The sequence below is a fragment of the Macaca thibetana genome, chromosome 1, assembly GCF_024542745.1.
Source record: "Macaca thibetana thibetana isolate TM-01 chromosome 1, ASM2454274v1, whole genome shotgun sequence".
Taxonomy (NCBI): domain Eukaryota; kingdom Metazoa; phylum Chordata; class Mammalia; order Primates; family Cercopithecidae; genus Macaca; species Macaca thibetana.
The window spans coordinates 14,354,379-14,379,640 of record NC_065578.1 but is presented as its reverse complement, the minus strand read 5'-3'; the positions used below and the strand labels follow the sequence as shown (position 1 = coordinate 14,379,640).

Sequence of the window (25,262 nt, the reverse complement as noted above, 5' to 3'; positions counted from 1 at the left end):
CTGCAGGTGCCCGCCACCTCGCCCGGCTAGTTTTTTGTATTTTTTAGTAGAGACGGGGTTTCACCGAGTTAGGCAGGATGGTCTTGATCTCCTGACCTCGTGATCTGCCTGTCTCAGCCTCCCAAAGTGCTGGGATTACAGGCTTGAGCCACCGCGCCTGGCCTGGAACCATTTTTGTAATTTCATTTTCTGATTGTTCATTGTTAGTGTACAGAAATGCAAGTATTTTTTATGGTTGGCTTTGTATCCTGCTAATATGCTAATTTTATTTGTTCTAATAGTGTTTAATCTTTAGGGTTTTCTATATATAAAATCATACCATTTGTGAGCAGAGACAATTTTACTCCTCCTTTCCAATTTGAATGTCTTTTATTTCTTTTTCTTGCCTCCTTGCTCTATTTAAAACCTCTAGTAATATGTTGAATAGAAGTGGCAAAAGCAGGAATTCTTGCCTTCTTTCTGATCTTATAGAAAAAGGTTTCAGTCTTTCACCATTGAGTATGATGTTTGCTGTGGGTTTTTCTTATATGGCTTTTATTATGTTGAGGTGATTTCCATCTATTCTGAGTTTGTTGACTGTTTTTATCACGAAAGGTTGTTGAATTTTGTCATGTGCTTTTTCTGCATCAGTTGAGATGATGATGTAAGGTTTTTTTCATTCTCTTATGAACCCCAAAAATCTGAGACAAGTCTCAGTCAATTTAAGAAGTTTCTTTTGCCAAAGTTAAGGACGCGCATCCAGGAGACAGGTCTGTGCCTTTCTCTGAACATGAATTTTAGAGTTCCAAATTTAAAGGGGAGAGGGCAGGATATTGAGAAGTACACAGTTTTCATGTAAGAGCAGGGTAGGAGGAAAATAGTCATGCCTTTGTCTGGCTCAGTGAATTTGCATTTTTATGTAAGGTAACATAGGGCAGGGGAAAATGCGGGGAACCTGCATGTTTACATAAGGTAACAAAGACAAATGGGACAGGGGAATAATCAGATATGCATTTGTGCCAGGTGGGCAGAGGGGTGATGCCTCTGTAAAGATAAGCTATCCATTTACATTGCCATGGTGAATTTTATCAGACAGCTGTCTTGGAGCTCACCAGGAATTTCCTTGTGGGCAAAATCTGAGGGAGGTGTGTAGCTGTTCATCTTGCAGCCATCTTATTTAGGAACCAAAACGGGAAGGCGGGTTTGCGTGACCCAGTTCCCAGCTTGACTTTTCAAGTTTGGCTTAATGAGTCTGGGGACCCAAGATTGATTTTCCCCTCACACTGTTAATGTAGTGTATGACACCAGCTTTCATATGTTGAACCATCCTTGTCTGTGTAGTTCAATGACAAGGTGTGTTTGTTTCTGCTTCCTGCAGAGCAGAAAGACCATGGGTTTGAGGTGGCCTCCACCTCCCCTGAAGACGAGTCCTCTGGCAGTAACCCCGAGCCAGACGCCACCCCGTTCCAGGAAGATTTGAGGACCTTCGACCAGTTGGACGCTGTATCTAGTTTGCCCACACCCAGCGACATCTTTGTGTCCTACTCTACTTTCCCGGGTGAGCACATCAGAAGGGCTCACTCGCCCTTGCAGCCAGAGGGCCTTCCTATCTGCCCTAGAGGCAGCTGTGTGGTGAGAGAAGAGACCAGGGTATGAGTCCTGGTTCTGTCTCTTGCTCCTCTGTGACCCTGAATGACTGACTTCTCCTCTCTGAATCTTGGCTCAGGCTGAGCAGACAAGGATGTGCACTGCAAGGAGGCCTGCGCCCTTGGGTTCCTATGCCTCACTTGCCTCTCCTCTGCCTGACTCTGCCTCTGCCTTCGCATCTTTAGCAGGGAATAGGAATTGTGCCTCAGGGGTTGCCATGGCGATTAAACAGGGTGGCTGGCACGTCACTGAGCACAGTACGTGGCACATAGTAGGTGCAGCAGGTGGTAGTTTCCTTCCTTCCTTTTTTTTTTTTTGAGACGGAGTCTTGCTCTGTCACCCAGGCTGGAGTGCAGTGGCACAATCTCAGCTCACTGCAACCTCCACCTCCCAGGTTGAAGTAATTCTCCTGCCTCAGCCTCCTAAGTAGCTGGGATTACAGGCGTGCACCACCACACCCAGCTAATTTTTGTATTTTTAGTAGAGACAGGGATTCAGCATGTTGGCCAGGCTGGTCTTGAACTCCTGACCTCAAGTGATTTGCCCACCTCAGCCTTCCAAAATGCTGGGATTACAGGTGTGAGCCACTGGGCCCGGCAGTTTCCTTCCTTTCTTATGCCTTGGATGAGTCACTTCACTTTTCCAAGCCTTCGTTTCCTTGCTGGGAAAACGGGAATCATAGCTCGAATCAGGAGATGGTCACGAGGTGAAATAAGATCATGATTAGGGCAGAGCCTCAGGGGCCAGGCTGCTCCTGCTGGATGCATGCGTGAGTCAAGATCTGCAGGGCGCCCGAGCCTGTGTACGTGGCTGGGCGGGGGGGCAGGGGCGCGGGGGTGGCTCTCCAGCAGTGTTCAGTCCTCCTCCCTCCAAAGGTTTTGTCTCCTTGAGGGACCCCAAGAGTGGCTCCTGGTACATTGAGACCCTGGACAACATCTTTGAGCAGTGGGCTCACTCTGAAGACCTGCAGTCCCTCCTGCTCAGGGTGAGTGCTGCCTTCCTCTGCAAAGGAGAGGGGAGACTGCTGGGGGGCAGCGTGTTCTCCTGGGGCTGGGGATTGTGGGGTGAGCAGGGCAGGCCCAAACCAAGGGTAAAAGGTAGTAGACTCCTCTGAGCCTTGGAGTCAGTACTTTTGTGTCTCTATGAGAGGCATTCCTGCCTGTGGTGACATTTGCCCTTTATTCAAAGAGTTGTCTTCCCTGTCTCCTCCAAGGTCCCCAGGTTGACACCTCCTGCTCCTCCACTGATGGAGCTGGTCCTCGGTGCCAGCGCGGGATGGCTCTGTCCAGATCCCGAAGGCGGGTCATGGGCCCCTCCCTATACCCTGCGGCCATCACGCAGTCTTCTACTCTTGACCCTCAAGAATTATGAACCCCTCCTTGTACATCTCCTTCTCAGGAGGCCCCAGTGAGGAAACAGATAGGAAAGGGTGGCCTGAGAGGCCCAGTCCTACTCCAAGGAAACCCCACTCAGAATGGTTGCTTCCTCTGAGGGTCCCGTAGACCTGTGGCTGCCTTGGGGAAGCAGCGCATGTGGGCCCCTGCTGCTCTGCTCAGGTGTTCCTGCGTGAGAAGGGGCCGCGGGGCTGAGGCCACTCCTTGCTCCTTGCAAATAGTTCAGTCTGATTTGAACTTTATGAGTTTGGAAATTTTGAATTTTGAGTTTTTTAAAGGTAAAGTTGAGGTGCGTGTTCTTTAAGCCCTCCTGCTCAAAGAGGCTGCAGTTTGAGCTGTTTTTAAGGTGTCGGTTGAGTGGACATTCCCCCCAGCCCCTCTTGAATTGTTTCTTCAGTCCAGAGAACTGAACTCACAGAGCTCTCCATGGTCATGTCTTACAGGTCGCTGATGCTGTTTCGGTGAAAGGGATTTATAAACAGATGCCTGGTTGCTTTAATTTCCTCCGGAAAAAGCTTTTCTTTAAAACATCGTAAGGCCAGGGCCCCTCACCCTGCCTTATCTTGCACCCCAAAGCCTTCCTGCCCCAGGCCTGAAAGTGGCTGAGACCTGGACTTTCCTGCAACTCAAGGACTTTGCAGCCGGCACAGGGTCTGCTCTTTCTCTGCCAGTGACAGACAGGCTCTTAGCAGCTTCCAGATTGGCAACAAGGGCTGAACAGTGGAGGAAGAGGGACAGATGAATGCCATGGATTGCGTGTGGCCTCTTGAGCAGTGGCTGGTCCAGGGCTAGTGACTGTCCCGTGATCCCTGTGTTCTCTCTAGGGCAGGGATTAACCTCTGTACTACTGACCTGTGGGGTCAGGTCACCCTTTGCTGTGAGGCTGTCCTGGATGTTCAGCACTGTCCCTCGCCTCAGTGCCAGTGACACGTCTCCCTGAGTGGTGCCAAACAAAAATGTTCTCAGGTGTTGCCAAATATGTCCTGGGGTATAAAACTTTACTCACCTGACAACCACTGGTCTGTAGGGATTTTTGGCTACACACAAACCAGTATCTCTCATAGATCAGCAAGCTGGGGCCTACTAGAGTCTCAACAGCTGTAATCTGTGAATTCTAAGTGAAGTTTTAAAAATTGTTAATTTTTCCTACATTGCATTAATCTTAAAAAATAAAAGGCAAATATGGACTCTCTTTTGCCTCTTTCTTCCCTCATTTTGCTCCAACTCTTTGTTCTTCCTTACAAAAGAGACTTGCTTTTTTCAAAACATTTCCCCATGTTTTTCTGGGCTCTCACTATGTTGCCCAGGCTAGTCTCAAACTCCTGGGCTGCGGTGACCCTCCCAAGTAGCTGTAACTACAGGCTGCACCACCTCACCCAGCCCCATTTCTTCATGTCTCATTTCACTTGATCCCTATTCCATCCCAGGAAGGCAACAAGGGAACAAGGGTGAGAACCCTGTGCTCAGGGAGGTTAGGTCTCTTGTCCAAGGGAACACCATTATCCAGAGATAATTATAGGGAGGGGCCCATGAAGCATCCCCAGACTGCAGTGTGAATGTGCTGTGCAATAGTGACACGTTGGGCTGCTCCACTCTGAGGTCTTTTAAGCTGTCCTTATGCCAGCCTATTTGTTGTTTTTTGAGCTTTTTTTTTTTTTTTTTGGAGAAAGGGTCTTACTCTGTCACACAGGCTGGAGTGCAATGATACGATCTTGGCTTCCTGCAGTCTTGACCTCCTGGGCTCAAGAGATCCTCCCACCTCAGCCTCCTAAGTAGCTGGGACTACAGGTGTGCACTACCTCTCCCAGTTAATTTTTGTATTTTTAGTAGAGACAGAGTTACGCCATGTTACTCAGGCTGGTCTTGAACTCCTGGACTCAAGCGATCAGCAAAGTGCAGGGGTTACAGGCTTGAGCCATTAAGCCTGACCTATTTCTGGTTTTTAGGGCCCTGGATGTTAGGATGGATTGCTAAATAAATAATAATAAAACCCTCATCAAGATGTGATTTGTATAGTTGTCACTTTATATAATATTATTTTCCTTCTGTGACCTTTCCAAGTCTGAAACCGTCCCGGAGACTTCTTTTGGTTAGTTATTTGCAATCACCTGCAGGACACACAAGAAAATCATCAGGTTCACCTAACCGCAGAGCTGTGCATGGCAGTTTCCTGTCTCTGTCCTCCTGGGCTAAGCTCCTCATGTGAGTCACAGGCAGCCCACACTGCAGTAGCTCCTGCCTGAGGAGTTCTGATGACGTTTCGGAAAAAAGATGCAATCACAGCTTTTCATTGACCTGTTAGGGTCTTCCTGTAAAGGGGGTCTTAGCCAGGAGTCCTGTGTGGGCTTCAGGGTAGGGGGCCTTTGAACCCCCTAAAACTTATATTCCAAATGTGTGGATGGCGTATTTTAGATTTCATTTGTTTCTCAAATCAAAACTTCTGTTTGCAAGGCAGTTATGCAATATGGTTGGGGCAATTACTATTTCCGGAGACTATTGATCAGTATCTGTTAAACTTTTTTTTTTTTTCTTTGAGACAGTCTAACTCTGTTTCCCAGGCTGGAGTGCAGTGGCACGATCTAGGCTCACTGCAACCTCTGCCTCCCAGGTTCAAGCGATTCTCCTGCCTCAGCCTCCTGAGTAGCTAATATTACAGGTGTGCACCACCACGCCTGGCTGTGTTTTTTTTGCATTTTTACTAGATTCAGGGTTTCACCATGTTGGCCAGGCTGGTCTCAAACTGCTGACCTCAAGTGATCTACCTGCCTCAGCTTCCCAAAGTACTGGGATTATAGGCGTGAACCACCGCGCCCGGCCTGTTAAACATTTTGATATGCCAACTTCATGATCCAGTGCTATAAACGGCAGGAGATCCAGCTGCTACAGCACAAACACTCAGACCAGTGTGCAAGAATTATGTCCAAGGATGTTCACTGCACAATGTAAGAGTGAAAAATAGGGAACATTAAAACTTCATTCATTATACTAAAAGTATGGAATACTATTTAGCTGTTCAAAAGAATGACATGTACGTACTGACATATATAATGTGATAAGGTGTTAAGTGAAAAACAGCTGCAGAACAGTATGAAGACTCAGATCCTAGTTTTGCTCAGAAGACAGTGTCTCTCTTTATATATATAGATACATATGCACATAAAGTTGAGAAGATCACACACCAAGCTTTTAACAATGATTGGCGGGGCACGGTGGCTCACGCTTGTAATCCCAGCACATTGGGAGGCCAAGGTGGGCAGATCACCTGAGGTCAGGAGTTCAAGACCAGCCTGGCTAAAACATGGTGAAACCCCATTTCTATTAAAAATACAAAAATTAGCGGGGCATGTTGGTGCATGCCTGTAATCCCAGCTAGTTAGGAGGCTGAGGCAGGAGAATTGCTTGAACCTGGGAGGCAGAGGTTGCAGTGAGCTATCAAGCCACTGTACTCCAGCCTGGGCAACAGAGTGAGACTCCGTATGAAAACAAACAAAAACAATGATTACCTCTGGAGAGTAGAATTGGAGATGTAAAATGAGGGGGGACATCTTGATACATTTTACTTGATACACTCATATTGTTTTAATATTTTTACACAGTATGTATTAGCTTCTGGAAAAAGAATAAAAGCTAAGTATTGCTAAAGTTCATGTGTGACTGTCATTCAATGGACATTTGTTGAAAGGATGAATGCCCGGGCCACTTGTCTCCTCTGCTTCTCTGCTCTTTTGCTTGTACTTCCTGACCTTGGCTTGTCACTTGTCTGGGTTTATCCAGGCAGGTGCTCTCAGGCACCCCCAGGGCTCTAGTGGTTCGTGACTCCAGGCTGCACACAGTGTGTCCCTGGGTTGGGGCCACTGCAAGTTTTCATGAGCCCCTCCGCCGCTGCCAGGGGCAGCCCCCACCCAAGGACAGCTGGTTGCTTGGCTCTCCCTGTTCTGAAACCTGTTACTGGGCATCTGTGCCTGCCCTGACAGCTCTTCCATGAATACAGGGACTCTGCCCAGTTGCCTCGCGAGGCGTGCTGCCCCGTGGATCCCTGCTGCCATCTGGCCATGCTTTGGGATCTGGCCTGCTCTGTTGTGCTTATATCTGTGGCTGGGAACAGCTGACGCTGGGACAAAAAAATTGGGACAATTGCCCCTGCTTCAGGTCCCCAGGTTGCTGCCAGGACCAGCTGCACAGTGACTCCCACAGCAGGATTTGGCTGGGAAAGGCCCCTAAGCAGCCTTTCATCCAGTCAGTCTCAGGTCAGGCTCCTTCGACGTGTGGGTGGCGCCTCCAAAGGTGGACTCAGATGGGTTTTTCCCAATTTATTTATAAAAAAGAACCAATTAATGATTAATGGCTACTGGCTTTTTGATTTTCCATTTTTCTCCAACAAACGTTTTCTGAATCTCTGCCTGTGACCACTTGTTGGCAAAAAGATGCCAGCAGACAGACAAATGAACAAGGAGCTGGCAAGAATCAGTGGGAACACTTGGAAGCAGCCACCTGCTTATTTTGACAGTTTAGTTTCCTCCTGTGACCACGTGCTCATGGCTGCAGCTTCATATTTGGTTTTATAAGTGTCAGTTACTTTTGTAAGTGCAGAAGTTTTATAAGTGCAGTTAAGTCAGTTAGTTTTATAAGTGCAGAAGTAACACTTCTCTGCAAATTAAAGTTAGTGAAGTCAGATGCCAGCTTTCCCCGTCTTTGGGGGCTCTGCCACAAATACCGTAACTCCCTCTTGCTCTAGTGCCTAAAAATGTGAAGGAGTCCTGATCTAGTCCAAGTCCCATTTTACAGAAGAGCAAACTGAGGTGGTCCCTAATTGGCACAGAGTGTCCGCCTCTTCTCCCCCAGCTATTACCAGGCATGGTGCTTCCTCTGCCCTCTCCTGGGCACCCTTTTCTTATGACTGGGTTTCCTGTTCTGGCTGCTTTCGCCTACTGCTGCGTGTATCCATGGCTGCTCCTTAATATTGATGCCAACTATTATTATTATTTTCAGAGACAAGGTCTTGCTATGTCGCTCAGGCTGCAGTGCAGTAGTGTGACCTTGGCTTACTGTAGCCTCCACCTCTCGGGTCCAAAAATCCTTCCACCTCAGCCTCCCAAGTAGCTGAGACTACAGGCATGCACCACCATGCCTAATTAAAAAAAAAAAAAAATCTTTGTAAAGACAGAGTCTTGCTATGTTGCCCAGGCTGCTCTTGAACTCCCGGGCTCAAGCAATCCTCCCTCCTTGGCCTCCCAAAGTGTGCGATTACATTTGTATGAGCCACAGCACCTGGCCTATTATTTTTAATGAATAATTTTTAATGCTTATTGTTATAAAAAATGTGTGTTTATTGTTAAAAAGAATTTGAGCTAGTGTGGAAGCTCAGAGCAGACAGCTCTCTGAGTTTACATTTACAAGACAGGGGACCAACTCGGCTTTATTTGCCTGGGATGGTCCCAGTGTAAAACAGGAAGTCCTGCATCCTGGAAAACCTCTCAGTCCTGGGCAAACCAGGATGGTTGGTCACCCTACAGAATAGCTAGAAGATGCCTAAGGGGCACTAATTTCCAATAATTAATGCTATGGGGGTCTCAAAGTATCAGGTTTTGGGTTTTGCAAATATATACCTGTTTATAGCACTGGATGGTGGAGTCTGGGCCACACACAGATACACAAAAATAAAATCACCATTCCTATGGAACTCTTTTTTTTTTTTTTTTTTTTTTTTTTGAGACAGAGTCTTGCTCTGTCACCCATGCTGGAGTGCAGTGGCGTGATCTCGGCTCACTGTAAGCTCCGCCTCCCGGGTTCATGCCATTCTCCTGCCTCAGCCTCCCAAGTAGCTGGGACTACAGGCACCTGCCACCATGCCCAGCTATTTTTCTTTTTTTTTGTATTTTTAGTAGAGACGGAGTTTCACCGTGTTAGCCATGATGGTCTCAATCTCCTGACCTCATGATCTGCCCGCCTCGGCCTCCCAAAGTGCTGGGATTACAGGCCTGAGCCACAGCACCCGGTCATGGAACTCACTCTTAACATGCCTGAGTAGTGTTCAACCTCTTTGGACAAGGCCACCCTCTATGTTCCTTTTCACTCAGCTTTACCCACACAGAAATTTTGGGGACCCATGGGGGGCCCAGCAGTTGCCAAGGTCTGCAGCCTTCTCCAAGGGGTTCCCATCTAGCTCTCAAGAGGAAGGAGGGGGTTCTCAGTCGCCAGGTGGGCATGGCACTCCCGAGGCCAGGTAAGCAGGGCAGTGCCCTGGGGCTCAGGGCTGGTCTGGTTCTTACCGAATTGATCCAGTCATTATAGTTGGAGACCCGTGTGAAGATGGAGGGCATGTAGTAGTAGTTACAGCCAAGGACGGACGTGAGGCTGCCGATGCCATGCACCTCCCACCGGCCGTCAGCTGCCTGACAGTTCAGCGGCCCGCCGGAGTCTCCCTGAGGAAGGCCAGAGTTATAGAAGGGTAAAGGGAGAGGAAGGGGCTGCCCTTTGGAACCATTGTTCTCAATGCATTTCTATTGTTCTGCTGCAGGTCACTGTCCTCTGAAGGCAGCCCTTGTGGTCATAGCCCAAGATGGTACCATAATTCCAACAAGAGCCAACACTTATTCTTCCTGTGTGGCCAGAGCTGAGCTAAGCATGTTCTATGCCTTATCTCATTAATCCTCACAAAATCCTATGAGGTAAATATTCACAGTGTCCCTAGGCCACTGGAGAGGAGAAACTGGAGTGTTGAGAGGTTGGGACTTGCCCAAGGTTGCACAGGCCGTTTGTAAAGGAGCTGAGGCCACATCCCAGAGTTCAGCTGCCAGGCTCTTCCCCACTGGCTCTGTCTTCCCGCGGGTGGGGTGGTCTGTGTGGGCAGAGTGTGTAGGGCACAGTGTGATCTGAAGGGCGTGTGGGATCTCCTTCCTATTCCATCCCCACTTCACTGCTAAGTCCAACACAGAGCAATTCCTGGTGTTTAAGACACTGTCTCCAGGAAGGTTTCCATGGCAGCTACCTGGAGGGGACACACTGTGCCATGGATGAGAGTAATTCAACCCAGGGATTAGTTTCCTTTGGCTCCCTTCCAGCATAGAGGAAAGGATACGGAATGACAGTCATGAGAGACCTTGATGAGACCCAGGGAAGGACTTCCCAGCAGTGAGAGGGGTGGACGTGACAAGGAGAATCTCAAAACAAGAACAAACAAGAACAAGAACTAAGAAGAAAAAAGGTCAGGTTTTTTTTTTTTTTTTTTTTTTTTTTGAGTTTCGCTCTGTCAACCAGGCTGGAGTGCAGTGGGCACCATCTCAGCTCGCTGCAACCTCTGCCTTCTGGGTTCAAGTGATTCTCCTGCCTCAGCCTCCCATTGTAGCTGTGACTACAGGTACGCGCCACCATGCCTGGCTAATTTTTATTTTTAGTAGAGACAGGGTTTCACCATGTTGGCCAGGCTGGTCTCAAACTGCTGACCTCAAGTGATCTGCCTGCCTCGGCCTCCCAAAATGCTGGGATTATAGGCGTGAGCCACCATGCCTGGCCAAAGGTCAAGTTCTGATACATCTGGTACCATTTCCGGGTGCTTCTGCCAGGAGGTGGGAGGATGGACCTGTCAAGGGATGGTTTTCCATAGCCTCTTCCCATCCCCAGCACATTTTGTCATGGAGCGGGGCCCCTGATTATTGGCACTCACGTTGCAGGTACATATCACGCCATCACCCCCAGCGCAGATCATATTGGTCTTCACGGTGCTGCCCCAAGAGCGGGGGCTGGAGCAGGTGGCATAGTCCACAACCAGCAACCGGCCCTGCTGCAGGTCATCAGGGACAGCCCTGTTGGCTGAATGAGACCAGAGAGAAGGCATTAGGGACGTAGGGACTCCTGAGAAAAAGGAAGTGGCAGACCCCCACTGGGTTTCCCATTACTGTCTTCCATCCATTGCAACAGGGGAACAGCCATGTTTGTCTATACTGTTTCTTCACAGTTGATTGGTTAGTGTGCTGGCCACTGGTGATTGGTTCAGCAGTGAACACCTGACTCTAGCTAAGCCAATCAGCTCCCTCCCCTGGGATTTTGCGACGGGGATGGAGAGATTCCCGTTGTGGAGCAGGCAAATCTGGGAAGTCCTTGTCAAAGGCTGACATTTTCTTCTGTGTGCAGAAGAATGAAGTAGACCCACAAAGAAAGAAATTTCTAACTGAAGTGTTTCCTGAGTTTCTTACGGGCTTCCAACCCCTGATTCTAGCCTGTTCCTGATGACTGGCTGTATCTCTGCCCTTGGGTTGAAAATTTTTTTTTTTTTTTTTTTTTTTGAGACGGAGTTTCACTCTGTCGCCCAGGCTGGAGTACAGTGGCCAGATCTCAGCTCACTGCAAGCTCCGCCTCCCGGGTTCACACCGTTCTCCTGCCTCAGCCTCCCGAGTAGCTGGGACTACAGGCGCCCGCCACCTCGCCCAGCTAGTTTTTTGTATTTTTTAGTAGAGATGGGGTTTCACCGGGTTAGCCAGGATGGTCTCAATCTCCTGACCTCGTGATCCGCCCGTCTCGGCCTCCCAAAGTGCTGGGATTACAGGCTTGAGCCACTGCGCCCGGCCGGGTTGAAACTTTTAAATTCTTATAACAATTTCCCTTATTTTTTTTGCTGAGCTAGTTCCCTGGTTTTCTGTCACTTACCTGAAATAAGAAAGTGAGCCTGGCAGTTAGAGCCCCCTCCTTGGGAAAAATATGCGCGGTGGCTCAATGGCCCCCTGTAATCCCAGCACTTTGGGGATGCTTGCGATTGGCAAGGGGTAGGATTAGCCAGGCAGGTAGTTCACCCTGTAATCGTTTAGGACGCCAAGGCAGGTGGATCCTTGGCTAACAGGGTTTGAGAAGCCCGGCCCCCTCATCTCTAGTAAAACTAAAAATACTGTAATCCCAAAACTCAGGAGCTGAGGCAGGAGAATCGGTTGAATCTGTGGGAGGCAAAGGTTGCAGTGGCGAGATTGCACACTGCACTAGCCTGGGTGACTCAGCTCTGTCTCAAAAACAAAAAAAAAAGGTTTTTGCTTAAGGATTTTGCAATGTCTGATGCATTTTCACCTTTCACCTCTTTTGGTCTTCACCAACCGTGTTTCCATTTTACGGGAGGAGATGAGGTTCGGAAGTGTGCCCAAACCCGGTGACCGACAGAGGCTGGGCCTAAAAGCCAAGCATTTGGATGCCTCCCTGCTCTCAATGTCTCAGATGAACTGCATCTGCCCAGGGTTGTCTGGGGAGAAACGAACAGGTGGATCACGCATGAACTGCTCTTCCAGCCTGCAGGATTTCATGTGTGTCCTTGTGGGTAAGCCAGTCAAGAGGGCAATGGGGATTTATTGGAGGGTATGTATGTGGATGTACCCCTGGAAAAACATGTCATTATACTTATCTGTTTGTGTCGAGAAACTCCGTCTCACTCATAATGTCGTTATGGTCAAAAAAAAAAAAAAAAAAAAAAGCTAAAGTGAGGATCTCTGCGCCTGGGCATGTTAGAGACCCCCCAGCCAGGTTCTGAGCAGCAAGACCGAATGGCACAGGGGAAATATCCAGGGGCTTTGTGGAACTGCCTCAGGTGAAGAGAGCCGGAACTCTAGCCTTTCATAATGATCTCTGCAACCCCAATAGGGACACAGCCTAACACACCACCTCACATCCATTCCACTGTTACTTTACTGACAACTCTGTGATGTAGCTGTGCTTTTTTTTTTTTTTTTTTTTTTTTTTTTTTTAGATGGAGTCTCGCTCTGTCCCCCAGGCTGGAGGAGTGATCTTGGCTTACTGCACCCTCTGCCTCCCAGGTTACGATTTTTCACTTGCGATTGAAGCCAAGGGAAGTTAGGCATTAGCCGGGCATTAGACCACTCGCCTTGGTCTCCCAAAGTGCTAGGATTACAGGCGTGAGCCATGGCTCCCAGCCAATTATTTGCATTTTACATGTGATAAAAGTGCTGCATGGAGAGACCTAGTAATGTGCCCAAGGTGTCACAGTCATGAAGTGGGAGAGCTGACATTTGAACCCAGGCAGGCATCAGCCTATGCCATCCCGTCTCTCCCAGGCAGCCACACGTCCTGGGATGACAGGTGAGAGGCTCTGGCCAGACAGGGGTGACATCACCTCCCTTCCCTCCCAGGCCTGGGGGCTCCTGACTCCCACTTACTCTGCAGATTTCCCCAGCCCGTGACGTAGCAGGGGTAGTTGTTGGGTAGAATGGTGCCGGCAGGAGGGAGGCAGGCCAGCTGGATCTTGTCGGTGAGGGAGACGGGGTTTGCCAGTTTGACCAGGGCAATGTCATTCCTGGGTCAGTGCAGAGGCAGAGCATGAGGACAGGGTTGACTTTTCCTGCCCTGTAGGGCTTTGGAGGGCTCTGAGACCTTGTCATCGTTCCCTGTACGTTACCCCAGCTTGCTCTGAGTGGCAGGGCCCCAGGGCATGTTTGAAAATGCAGACGGGCGGCCTCGCACGGTGGCTGATGCCTGTAATCCCAGCACTTTGGGAGACTGAGGCAAGCAGATCACGGGGTCAGCAGATCGAGACCATCCTGGCTAACACAGTGAAACCCCGTCTCTACTGAAAATACAAAAAATTAGCTGGGCATGGTGGTGGCGGGCACCTGTAGTCCCAGCTACTCAGGAGGCTGAGGCAGGAGAATGGCATGAACCCAGGAGGCAGAGCTTGCAATGAGCCGAGATCGCGCCACTGCGCTTCAGTCTCTGCGACAGAGCGAGACTCTGACTCTCTCTCTCACACACACACACACACACACACACACACACAAAGAAAATGCAGAGGGCCTTGTTGAAAGGGGCAAGGCAGGAGAGGTTGTGTCCTACTCTGGGGACAGTCACAGGGTTGACAGCACTGTCCCTGTGTCCCCAGGACTTGTCATGAAGTAGATACATGCTCAGTGGACAGGGGCCCTGCAGGCTTAATTGGCAGCAAACCCAGGTCACTCTGGCAGTCTTTGCTTCTCCCTCCCCAGGTCACATCCCCACCCCAGACATCTTTGGAGCTGGTTCCACCTCTTAAGAGGCCAGAGTTCCTTTCTCTTCCCTATAGAAAAAGCAGAATGAGTGTGGTGGGGTTGAGACCCTTGCCTCTGTGAGACCCCCATCTGTTCCCTGACAACCTCACCCTCAAGTGCACCCAGACAGAAACGAACCCTTTGGAGACCTGGTCGGAGTTCCAGTCCTGGTGCACCACAGTCTTAGAGACACTGACGGCCAGCGAGCCGGACTCTGCAGTGTAGAGGTTGTGCTGTCCCAGCACCACGCGGTAGGTCCTGGAGGAGCTGGGAGAAAGGGGGCGTAGGGAGAGGGTCACCTCCAGAGGCCTGGCTTTGGACAGTGTTGGGATAGACCCTAGTAACTGGCTGCTGCATGAGCCACTAGTTGGGGCTTGGGCTTGGGGATCTTTCCTCCCCTGGGACAATCAGTTAGTTATAATAGAGCCTAAAGTATATAACATAAGAACTATGATCATATAATAATTGTTACTATACTAACTATAAACTACAATATAAAATAAATGTTGTAATAACACAGACTCTATAGTATTATGGAGGGAATGAGATGAACACAGAGAAAACAGGAGTCATTTGGCCTCAAGGAAATTTTCAACCTTTCATTTTCAGATGGGAAAACTGAGGCCCAGACAGGTGTAACTGGCCCAGAGTCCCACCATTAGTGAGAAACCAGAACTAGAAGCCAGGACTCCTGACTGTAGGCATCTATTAGTTTCCCCATCATTTCACAGAGCTTATTATAAATTAGGTGGGAGAAGGGATCACTCCTTGTAGGGAGTCACACTGACCCAGCAGAAACTCCTGGTGAGTTCCAGCTGTGATGAGCAGAGGTCACAGACAAAGAAGAGGGTAAGTGAGTAACATTGCAGAACCTTGTGGGCCTTTATAATTTGTCTGCAACTCAGAATTAGCTTTCATTGAGCACTTAATAAAGTGCCAGGCACTTTAGCAAATCAATTACTGAATCCACACTAAATTCTGTTACTCCATTTTCTGCAGGTGATGGTATTGAAACTTTGAGAAGTCAGTTAAGTTGTTCAAGGGAACCCAATTCCAGATCCAGAGGTCACATGTCATTTCCCCAAGAGGGCAGAGATTGGGCCTTTCCCTCCTCTTCATCCTCCCTCAGTGACACTCCATTCACGCCATGAAATGACCCATGGGTGGGCCAACACACTGAACCATTGATTGACTACAGCTTGTGTCTCAGCCAGACTAGTGGTTATTTGCAAGATTCCTTTATGTAGCATAGTGCAGGCCATTTGAGCCCCCAGCTCAGAAATGAGCACCGGCTGGTGAGCAGGCCAAGCGCCCAGGGAATGGCAGTTACCTGATGCAGTGGGCGGCCGTCAGGACCCAGTTGTTGGCTATCAGGGACCCTCCACAGGTGTGGTACCACTGGCCATTGGAGCTGTACTGCAGGGAGACCTGGGGAGAAGCACAGGAGCTCTGTGGCTGTGGCTGGGTTTGAAAGAGCACGGTCTCCCTGCACTCCAGTTTCCCAAGAACAGGGCTGGGACAAGGGTAAGGGGGAGTGAGGCACTCACCTCAGGTGCACAACTTAAGGAGGCACCCAAAACCTCAGACGTCAAGATAAAAAAACATGTTAATGCAATCTATAGTAAAAAAAACTCAGGCCAGGCACGGTGGCTCATGACTATAATCCCAACACTTTGGGAGGCCAAGGCAGGAGGTTGCGTTGAGCCCAGGAGTTTGAGACCAGCCTGGGCAACGTGGTGAAACCCCATCTGATAAGGTTTGGCTGTGTCCCCACCCAAATCTCATCCTGAATTGTAGCTCCCATAATCCCCATAGGTCGGGGGAGGGGCCTGGTGAGAGGTAATTGAATCATGAGTGTGGTTACCCCCATGCTGTCCTCATGCTGTTTTCGTGATAGTGAGTGAGTTCTCACAAGATCTGATGGTTTTATGTATGTATGTATGTATGTATGTATGTATGTATGTATGTATTTGAGACGGAGTCTCGCTCTGTCGCCCAGGCTGGAGTGCAGTGGTGCGATCTCAGCTCACTGCAAGCTCCACCTCCTGGGTTCACGCCATTCTCCTCCCTCAGCCTCCTGAGTAGCTGGGACTACAGGTGCCCAACACCGCACCCGGTTAATTTTTTGTATTTTTAGTAGAGATGGGGTTTCACCGTGTTCTCCATCTCCTGACCTTGTGATCTGCCCACCTCGGCCTCCCAAAGTGCTGGGATTACAGCATGAGCCACCGTGCCCGGCCATGATCTGATGGTTTTATAATGGGCCTTTCCCCCTTTTGCTCAGCACTGCTCCCTGCTACCACCATGTGAAGAAGGATGTGTTTCCTTCCCCTTCTGCCATGATTGTAAGTTTCCTGAGGCCTCCCCACCATGCTGAGCTGTGAGTCAATTAAATCTCTTTCCTTTATAAATTACCCAGTCTCAGGTATGTCTTTATTAGCAGTGTGAGAACGGATTAATACACTGTCTCTACAGAAAAATACCCCAAAATTAGCCACTGGGTGTGGTGGTGCATGCCTGTAGTTCCCAGCTACTCAGGAGGCTGAGATGGGAGGATTGCTTGATCCTGGGAAGTCTAGGTTGCAGTGAGCTGCCATTGCACTGTGCTCAGCCTGGGTGACAGAGTGAGGCCATCTCCACAGGGGACGTCCTGTCAGCTCTACCTTGAGAATTTGTGGAATGGTTGCTACCCCTTGGTCACTACCTCAACTGCATGTCCCAGTCATCCTCTCTTCTTGATGATCACTCTAGTCTCTAGTCTCTTCTCCCCACTCCCACCCACATTTTCTCCCCCTTTATGGTTTGCAAAAGTTAAAACTATCTGATGACCTACTAGGCCCTCTGTGGCCTCTCTGACCCCGTAGGCTCCCACTCTTCTCTCCTCCAGCCACACTGACTTCCATGCAGTTCTGCAAATACACCAAACCCACTTCTGCCTCAGGGCCTTTGCAGTGGCTCTTCCTCCTGCCTGGAATATTCTCGCAAATATCGGTGTAGCTCTTTTCTTTTTTTTTTTGAGACGGAGTCTCGCTCTGTCGCCCAGGCTGGAGTGCAGTGGCCAGATCTCAGCTCACTGCAAGCTCCGCCTCCCGGGTTCCCGCCATTCTCCTGCCTCAGCCTCCCGAGTAGCTGGGACCACAGGCGCCGCCACCTCGCCCGGCTAATTTTTTGTGTTTTTAGTAGAGACGGGGTTTCGCCGCGTTAGCCAGGATGGTCTCGATCTCCTGACCTTGTGATCCGCCCGTCTCGGCCTCCAAAGTGCTGGGATTACAGGCTTGAGCCACCGCGCCCGGCCCGGTGTAGCTCTTTTCTTCACTTCCTGTAGGTCTCTGCTCAAGATTACCTTCTCCATGAGGTCTTCTATGACCATGCTGTTCCAAGCAGTGTGCACATACACAGACACGCACACTCATGTACATATGCACACACAGACAGCCTTGTCTCTTTCCCCTGGCTCTGCTTTACTCTTCATAGTATCTTTCGTTTTCTGGTGTGTTATTAGTTTACCCTTTCAGTTGTTTATTGTCTCTTCTACTTTAATTTATTTTATTTTATTTTTTGAGATGGAGTCTCCCTCTGTTGCCCAGGCTGGAGCGCACTGGCACAATCTCGGCTCACTGCAACCTCTGCCTCCCAGATTCAAGCCATTCTCCTGCCTCAGCCTCCCCACTAGCTGGGATTATGGGTGCCTGCCACCATGTCCCGCTGGTTTTTGTACTTTTAATAGAGTCGTGGTTTCACCATGTTGGCCAGGCTGATCTCCAACTCCTGACTTCAGGTGATCCACCTGCCTCAGCCTCCCAAAGTGTTGGGATTACATGCGTGAGCCACTGTGCCCAGCCACATCCTTGTTTTTAATTAGCCACTGGGCATTTCTCATTTTTGTGACATTAAGGGGCGTTAGATGAACTGGCTTTAAAAAAGATGTTTAAAATTGGACCAAGGGAAAAAAGATACTTAAAAGTATCTACTCCCCCACCCCAATTTAAAAATGTGCAGAAACCATCCTACAGATGTGAAATTTAGTCCATGTAATACGTATTGTTTGTGGCCAGCAAAGTGTAGCTAAAAGAACATGCACTGAACCAAATTTGAATCCTCATTCCCCCCAGGCTAACTCAGTGCCTTTGGGCAATTCTGTAACCTTTCCAAGTCCCAGTTGCCTTCTCTGGAAATGCGGAACATAAGCCACTGTGCAGGGCTCTCAGGTGATTAATACTGTAATTACAATAGCTGGCTGGTGCCGTGGCTCACACCTGTAATTCCAGCACTTTGGGAGGCCGAGGCAGGTGGATCACCTTAGGTCAGGAGTTTGAGACCAGCCTGGCCAACATAGTGAAACCCTATCTCTACTAAAATATAAAAAACATCAGCTGATGTGGTGGCATACATCTCTAATCCCAGGTACTCAGGAGGCTGAGGCAGGATAATCGCTTGAACTTGAAAAGTGGAGGTTGCAGTTAGCCGAGATTATGCCATTGCACTCCAGCCTGGGTGACAGAGTAAGACACTGCCTCTCCCCCACACCCCCCAAAAAAAGAAAATTGCATTAAAATATTATTCCTGTTGGCCGGGTGCGGTGGTTCACGCCTATAATCCCAGCACTTTGGGAGACCAAGGCAGGTAGATCACCTGAGGTCAGGAGTTTGAGACCAGCCTGACCAACATGGAGAAACCCTGTCTGTACTAAAAATACAAAATTAGCTGGGCATGGTGGCGCATGCCCGTAATACCAGCTTCTCTAGAGACTGAGGTAGGAGAATCGCTTGAACCTGGGAGGCAGACGTTGCGGTGAGCCGAGATTGTGCCATTGCACTCCAGCCTGGGCAACAAAAGCGAAACTCTGTCTAAGAAAAAAAAAAAAAAAAAATATATATATATATATATACACACACACACACACACACACATATATATATACACATATATATATATATGCCTCAGCCTCCCGAGTAGCTGGGATTACAGGTGCCTGCAATCATGCCTGGCTAATTTTTGTAATTTTAGTAGAGACAGAGTTTCACCATGTTGGCCAGGCTGGTCTTGAACTGCTGACCTCAAGTGATCCACCCACTTCGGCCTCCCAAAGTGCTGGGATTACAGGTGTGAGCCACCGTGCCTGGCCTATCATTGACAGTCTCTTAAGGAGCAGATGAATGACGCTGGCCTCTGTAGACACAGTGACTGCTGCATGGGTCACTCTGAATGCTCAAGGCTAGTGGGCTGCTAATTGCTCCTCCTACTTAAGTTAGAAACTCATCCTGATTCAGCTGGGTTTGCTCCTAAAGCAGTTTATATCAATTGTGTTTGCAATAATGAAATTTGATTAAATATGTAACCAAATATTCTGAAATATGAGTTCAGAAAGAGAGTTGTGAAACAAAGTTAAATGCTTGGAAGAGACTGAATCACCATGATTCCTAAAAAAATTGCTCTTGAATTAGTGTCTGTGAGAAAATGGAAAGATTGTGGGGAAAAGTCATAAAAGTCGGGATGGGCTCATAACTCAGATTGCTTTGTGAACGTCTCAAAGTTACTGCTCTGCTTTAAAGAAATGGACTTGCAGATGAGATATTATGGGGCATGGTTTATATGAAAAAGACAGTTAAGAACTCAAAAAATTGTTTACATAGTCTAAAAATGTTTACAGCATATATGATTTAAAATAATTTCTTTATGACCAACTTTTCAATTACTCAGTCCCAATTACATCAGATAAATGAGATTTTACTATATTTGTTTGCGTCAATGTAAACTTTATACAATTCTTTTGAAATTCCCACAATTAACACATCTTAGTAATTTGTGCCTGTGCCCAACTGGGCAGTTTAGTCTTAATATCACTATTATATCAACTTAAGAAACATTTTCCTTGGTAACATTGATTTGCCTGTAAAGATTAATCTGCATAAATAGCACTGATTGGTTCCTTAAAGCAAGGAATATTTGCATAGGTAGTCTTGAATGGTTCATAGGATAATGGTACATTTGAAAGCAAGCCTCTGATTGGTTAACAGAGTAAGACTATACTTGTAAATTTGTGTATAGGCAGTGGGGAGGGGACAGCTCCTTACTGCAGTTGGAGGAGGCACCTCTCCCTCCACTCCCAAGGTTGGCCAAGGCCACAGAAATGTATCTTTTTTTTTTTTTTTTTTTGAGATGGAGTCTCTGTTTGTTATTCAGGCTGGAGTGCAGGGGTGCAATCTCATCTCACTATAACTTCTGCCTCTCGGGTTCAAGTGTTTCTCCTGCCTGTTGCTGGGATTTCTGCGCTTGCCTCACCACGTTGCCTCCCAAGTTGCTCAGGGGATTGCCCTACCATGGCCTCCCAAAGTGCTGGGATAACAAGCATGAGCCACTGCGCCCAGCCGGAAATGTATCTTACTGGTGAAGTTGCCTGTGCTGCTCTCTGAGTCCCATCAATGCTCACTTTGCCAGCACAGTAAACCCCATGGTGAAAGGGCAAAGGGGGGATGTAAAGGGAATGGGGCAGGGACAGGGGTAAGTACAGTGTGGTCAACTCACCTGCCAGGGCCAGCTGTTGGGCCTCGCTTCTTCACCACCATACATCCTAGACATACCAGGTGGGTAACTGGGGACCCCACAACTGAGGGCTATGAAAAGAGAAAGGGACTTGAGTCCAAGAAGCAGCGACCCACACAATGTAAACTACACTTGCTGCATTCTGAACCCCCAAATAGAAAACCCTTGTTCTAGAAGGATCCCAAGAGGTCATAGAATCCTGCTCTTTGCTCCAGTTCTTTGAAACTCCATTCCAGTTTTCTTATGATTATAGGTCTGAATGCAGTAGGGGTTGGGTGGGGGCCAGAGGGGAGGACAGGAAGATCCCATTCCAGCCCAACCAGGGGATGGGAAAGCAGTGGCTCTGGGTGACAGGGTTTACCTCCAGCCACCAAAGCGGACAGCAGCAGGGTCCTAATCATGGTGTGTCCGTGGGAGTTCTGTCAGCGTGGCCCTGGATAAGGCCCCGGTTTTATGAGCGAACTTATCAGTGAGAGATACACTGGGAGCACGCAAGATGGGGATTTTCTCAAAGCCCAGTGGAAAAAAGAGCTTGTGTCCAAATATTTTTTTTTCCCATTTCGTCCCAGCTGTCACCCTAGAACTACTTTGAAAAGAGGCCAAGGGTAGATATTGGAATATGGGTTCCATCTGTTTTAAAGAGATTATGTTGTGTGTTAGGGAAGGAAGAAAAATACTAATTGTTGGTCTTTGGAGTTGTGTTTTCTTTCTTTTTTTTCTTCCCTGAGTAAGACTGAAGAGAGAAGTTGTGTTTTCTTTCTTTTTTTTTTTTTTCTTTCTGAGACAGAGTCTTGCCCTGTCACCCAGGCTGGAGTGCAGTGGCGCTATCTTGGCTCACTGCAACCTCTGTCTCCTGGGTTACAAGTGATTCCCCTGCCTCAGTCTCCATAGCAGCTGGGATGACAGGTGTGTGCCACCATTCCTGGATAATTTTTGTATTTTTAGTACTGATGGGGGTCTCATCATGTGGGCCAGGCTGGTCTTGAACTCCTGTCTTCAAGTGATCTGCTTGCCTCGGCCTCCCAAAGTGCTGGGATTCCAGGCTGAGCCACCGCGCCAGGAGTTGTGCGTTTTCAATGTAAAGATGAAGGCGGCATGCTGAACCCACAGCGTTCTAAGGCGGTATTTCTCAGTGGGGCTGGTTCAGCCACCAGGAGACGTTTGACAACATCTGGGGACATTGTTGGGTGTCATGGCTGGGGTTGATGTTATTGGCATCCAGCGGTCAGACAGCAGAGATGCTGCTAAACATCCGAGAATGCACTGGGCAATAGGACTTGCCCTGCCCCAAATGTCAATGGTGCTGAGGCTGAGAAAGCCTGTTCTAGGCCACGCCAGGGCTTGCAGTGTGACCTTGGCTGGGTCATGTAAGTCTCTAGACCCATCTGTGAAACAGGGAGAGAAACCTGTGCCCAGCGTGTTTCACAACATTATGGTAAGGATTTGTGTAATGTGGGGAAGGTGCACACATAGCGGAAGGCAAGACCGACATGCACAATTAGGATCTGGCTGCTCTAATGATGGGGGAAGCAGAACGCTGGCAGAGGAGGGCTTCATCGGGTGGATCAAAATGCACTTTATGGCCAGGCCCAGTGGTTCACTCCTATAATCCCAGAACTTTTGGAGGCTGAGGCTGGCGGATCACCTGAGGCCAGGAGTTTGAGACCAGCCCAGTCGACACTGCAAAACCCTGTCTCTACTAAAAATAGAAAAATTAGCCAGACGTGGTGACACGCACCTGTAATCCCAGCTACTCAGGAACCTGAGGCAGGAGAATCACTTGAACCCAGGAGTCAGAAGTTGCAGTGAACCAAGATTGCACCATTGAACTCTCGCCTGGGTGACAAGAGCAAGACTCCATCTCAAAAAAAAAAAAAAAAAAAAAAAGAAAGAAAAAAGACCAGGTGCACTGGCTCACGCCTGTAATTAGCCAGGCGTGATGGTACCTGCCTATAGTCCCAGCTACTCGGCAGGCTGAGGCAGGATAATCGCTTGAACCTGGGAGGCAGAGGTTGCAGTGAGCTGAGATCAGGCCACTGCACTCTAGCCTGGGCAACAGAGTGAGACTCAGTCTTAAAAAAAAAAAAAAAAAAAAAAAAGGACCATCCTGGAAAACACAGTGAGACCCCCCACCCAGTCCCCGTCACTACAAAATTTTCTTTAAAAAGTTAGCCAGGCCTGGTGGCACACATATGTGGCTCCAGCTACTCTGGAGGCTGAGGCAGGAGGGTCGCTCAAGCCTGGGTGGTCAAGGCTGCAGTGAACTGCAATCAAGCCACCACAGCCTGGGTGACAGATGCATTTTATGTCCTTTTCCAGGAGAATAACAGTTTGGACCTCTCCAATACCCTCATCTTCCAAATTGTGTCAAAGCGGAAGCTTCTTCCAAAGGGGAACAAAAAAAGGCAGGGTGACACTCACCCAGCACCACATAGACATTAGATGCACTCACATTCCTTACTGAATCTAAGCCTTAGGAAACCCTGCAAGAGGCTCTCTTATTTCACAGGAGGAAGCTGAGCTTCAGAGAGGTGAAGTGACTTGCCCAAGATCCTACAGCTTCTAAGCGGCAGAATGGGAATTGGAACTAGGTTGGTCTGATTCCAAAGCCCATTACTTGCCACCACTGGAGACAGCATCCTGCCTCACCTCCTAGGACTTCAACTTGTGTTGGGGGGAAGTGTGGAGTGAGCACGGTTTCCTGGTGGACTCTCTTGTTCTTCCTTAGACCTTCACTCTCCTCGCCTTTTGGGACAGCACAAAGCCAGGCAGGCCCGCTGCTGATGAGGAGCTCCGCTCTGTGACCACAAACTCTAGCTTTTGCCCCAGTCAAAAAAGCAGTGGGGAAACTGGACTTCAACCCCTAAGACTTGAGTTGAAGTCTTTGATCCACCAATTTTGAGTGCGGTGGTCAGGACAAGTCACTTATCTTCTGGGCCTTAGTTTCCTAGATAACCACCCAGGCCTGGATTGCAGGATTATTGTATGGGGAAGAAAATGGGTGGGAAAGAATTCTGTAATATCCCTAGGATCGTGCAAAGGTGAGGAAGATTGGGGGCGTGGGAAGACCCCATGGGAAGGATATCAGAAGATGTGGGTTCCAGTCCCGACTCCATCCCATACTCTGTGTAACAGTTTGGACTTACTTATGGTCTGCATCAGTCACTAAAGCAACCAACTATTTCCTATTTCTTTTTCTTTCTTTTTTTTTTTTTTTTTTGAGGAGTTTCGCTCTTGTTGCCCAGGCTGGAGTGAGGAGTGAAGTGGCATGATCTCGGCTCACCACAACCTCTGCCTCCCGGGTTCAAGTGATTCTCCTGCCTCAGCCTCCTGAGTAGCTGAGATTACAGGCGTGCACCACCACATCCAGCTAATTTTTGTATTTTTAGTAGAGATGGGGTTTCTCCATGTTGGTCAGGCTGGTCTTGAACTCCCGACCTCAGGTGATTTGCCTGCCTCAGCCTCCCAAAGTGCTGGGATTACAGGCGTGAGCCACCGCGCCCAGCACCAACCAATTATTTCTTAAGTCTCATATTTTATTTGGCATTCTGCTCTGTGTCTTTGTTTAATATAAAAATAAGGTTTGTCCTATATGAGGCCACTGAACAAACACCAGCTGTGAATTTGCTGTGTGACCTTGGGCCAATCTCACAGGCTTTCTGGTCTGGGGTTGCCTATCTACAAACAAGGAGAAGAACAGATGCTCGGTCCGTTCCACCATATTGCTGTCAGGATTTGAAAGTGACACAAAACTTACACAGTTGTGCTTAAGCCAACAAAATGGCAAAATCCAGGAGCAAAGCTGGCTTCAGGCAGAGCAGGTTTCAGGGCCCTGGTGATGGCCCTTGGACTTGGCTTTTCTTCATCTTTTGCTTCTGCCTTCTGCTTTGAGGTCTCATCTCAGCCTCCGTTAAGAGGCCTGTAGCTGCTCCGGGTTCTCCCTTCCTTGAGGACAAGATCACCGCAGCATCTCTGGTCCAGAGTTCCTCACTTGCAGCAGTGTCGACATTTTGGGCGGGATGATGCTTTGTTTTGAGGGCTGTATCTATGTCCTGTGCATTGTGGGAGTTTGACAGCATCTCTGGCCCCAGTCCGCTAGATGCCAGTCCCTACCCCTCCCCACACAGTTGCCGCAACTAAAAATGTCTACATATATTGCCAGATGTACTCTGGGGAGCTAAATCACCCCGTCTCTCCCTTCCCTTCTCATTTTGCTTTGTAGCCTCACATTCCCTCATCCTCACACCTGTGCAGTGAATGAGTGACAGCCCTCTGGTAGCTCCCCGCTCAAGTCGTGCAACTTCTCTGATTGGACCTGCCTCAGGTCACATGCCCATCCCTGAGCCAATCGCTGCAGTGGGGAAGGGGATGCAATGTGTTGATTGGCCAGGCCTGGAACACGGGCTCCAGCCTTGGTCCTGGGCCATGAGGTTTCACCCAGAACCTCTGGATCCGGTGGGGCAGCGCCTGCACAGAAATCCAGGCTTCTCTGCTGGGAGGGGAGGAAAGGGAGGCCAAGGATGCAGAGTGCAGGAAGCCGCTACAGCCCACTTCCCTCCCTGGAGCTTAGTGCTCCATTTATATGTTGTTTGACAATTATGTCATGTGTCAGGTTCTAAAGTGGGCTGGGTCCTTGAGGTCTCAGTCGGGCAGGGAGACGCAGATGCAAAATTCTTTTTTTTTTTTT

At 48.8% G+C, this 25,262-nt stretch overlaps 2 protein-coding genes across 2 annotated transcripts in view; one reads left to right on the top strand and one right to left on the bottom strand.

Annotated features, from left to right (window-relative positions):
- CASP9 (caspase 9) overlaps nucleotides 1-4,207 on the top strand; it is a 30,766-nt gene extending 26,559 nt beyond the window's left edge. Inside the window, 3 exon segments of the mRNA XM_050745413.1 lie at nucleotides 1,358-1,537; nucleotides 2,502-2,611; nucleotides 3,464-4,207. Coding sequence (XP_050601370.1) covers nucleotides 1,358-1,537; nucleotides 2,502-2,611; nucleotides 3,464-3,556 — 383 coding nt within the window. The 3' untranslated portion in view covers nucleotides 3,557-4,207.
- An 818-nt stretch (nucleotides 4,208-5,025) lies between these two features.
- Nucleotides 5,026-20,997, bottom strand: LOC126929380 (chymotrypsin-like elastase family member 2B). The gene is made up of 8 exons (XM_050745668.1): nucleotides 20,937-20,997; nucleotides 20,558-20,646; nucleotides 15,363-15,460; nucleotides 14,171-14,299; nucleotides 13,169-13,305; nucleotides 10,684-10,829; nucleotides 9,290-9,442; nucleotides 5,026-5,128 (listed from the first exon to the last, which is right to left on the bottom strand). Exons 1-8 carry the CDS (start codon nucleotides 20,974-20,976, stop codon nucleotides 5,111-5,113), a joined length of 810 nt encoding a protein of 269 aa, XP_050601625.1. The 5' UTR covers nucleotides 20,977-20,997; the 3' UTR covers nucleotides 5,026-5,110.
- Between the last annotated feature and the right edge of the window lie 4,265 nt (nucleotides 20,998-25,262).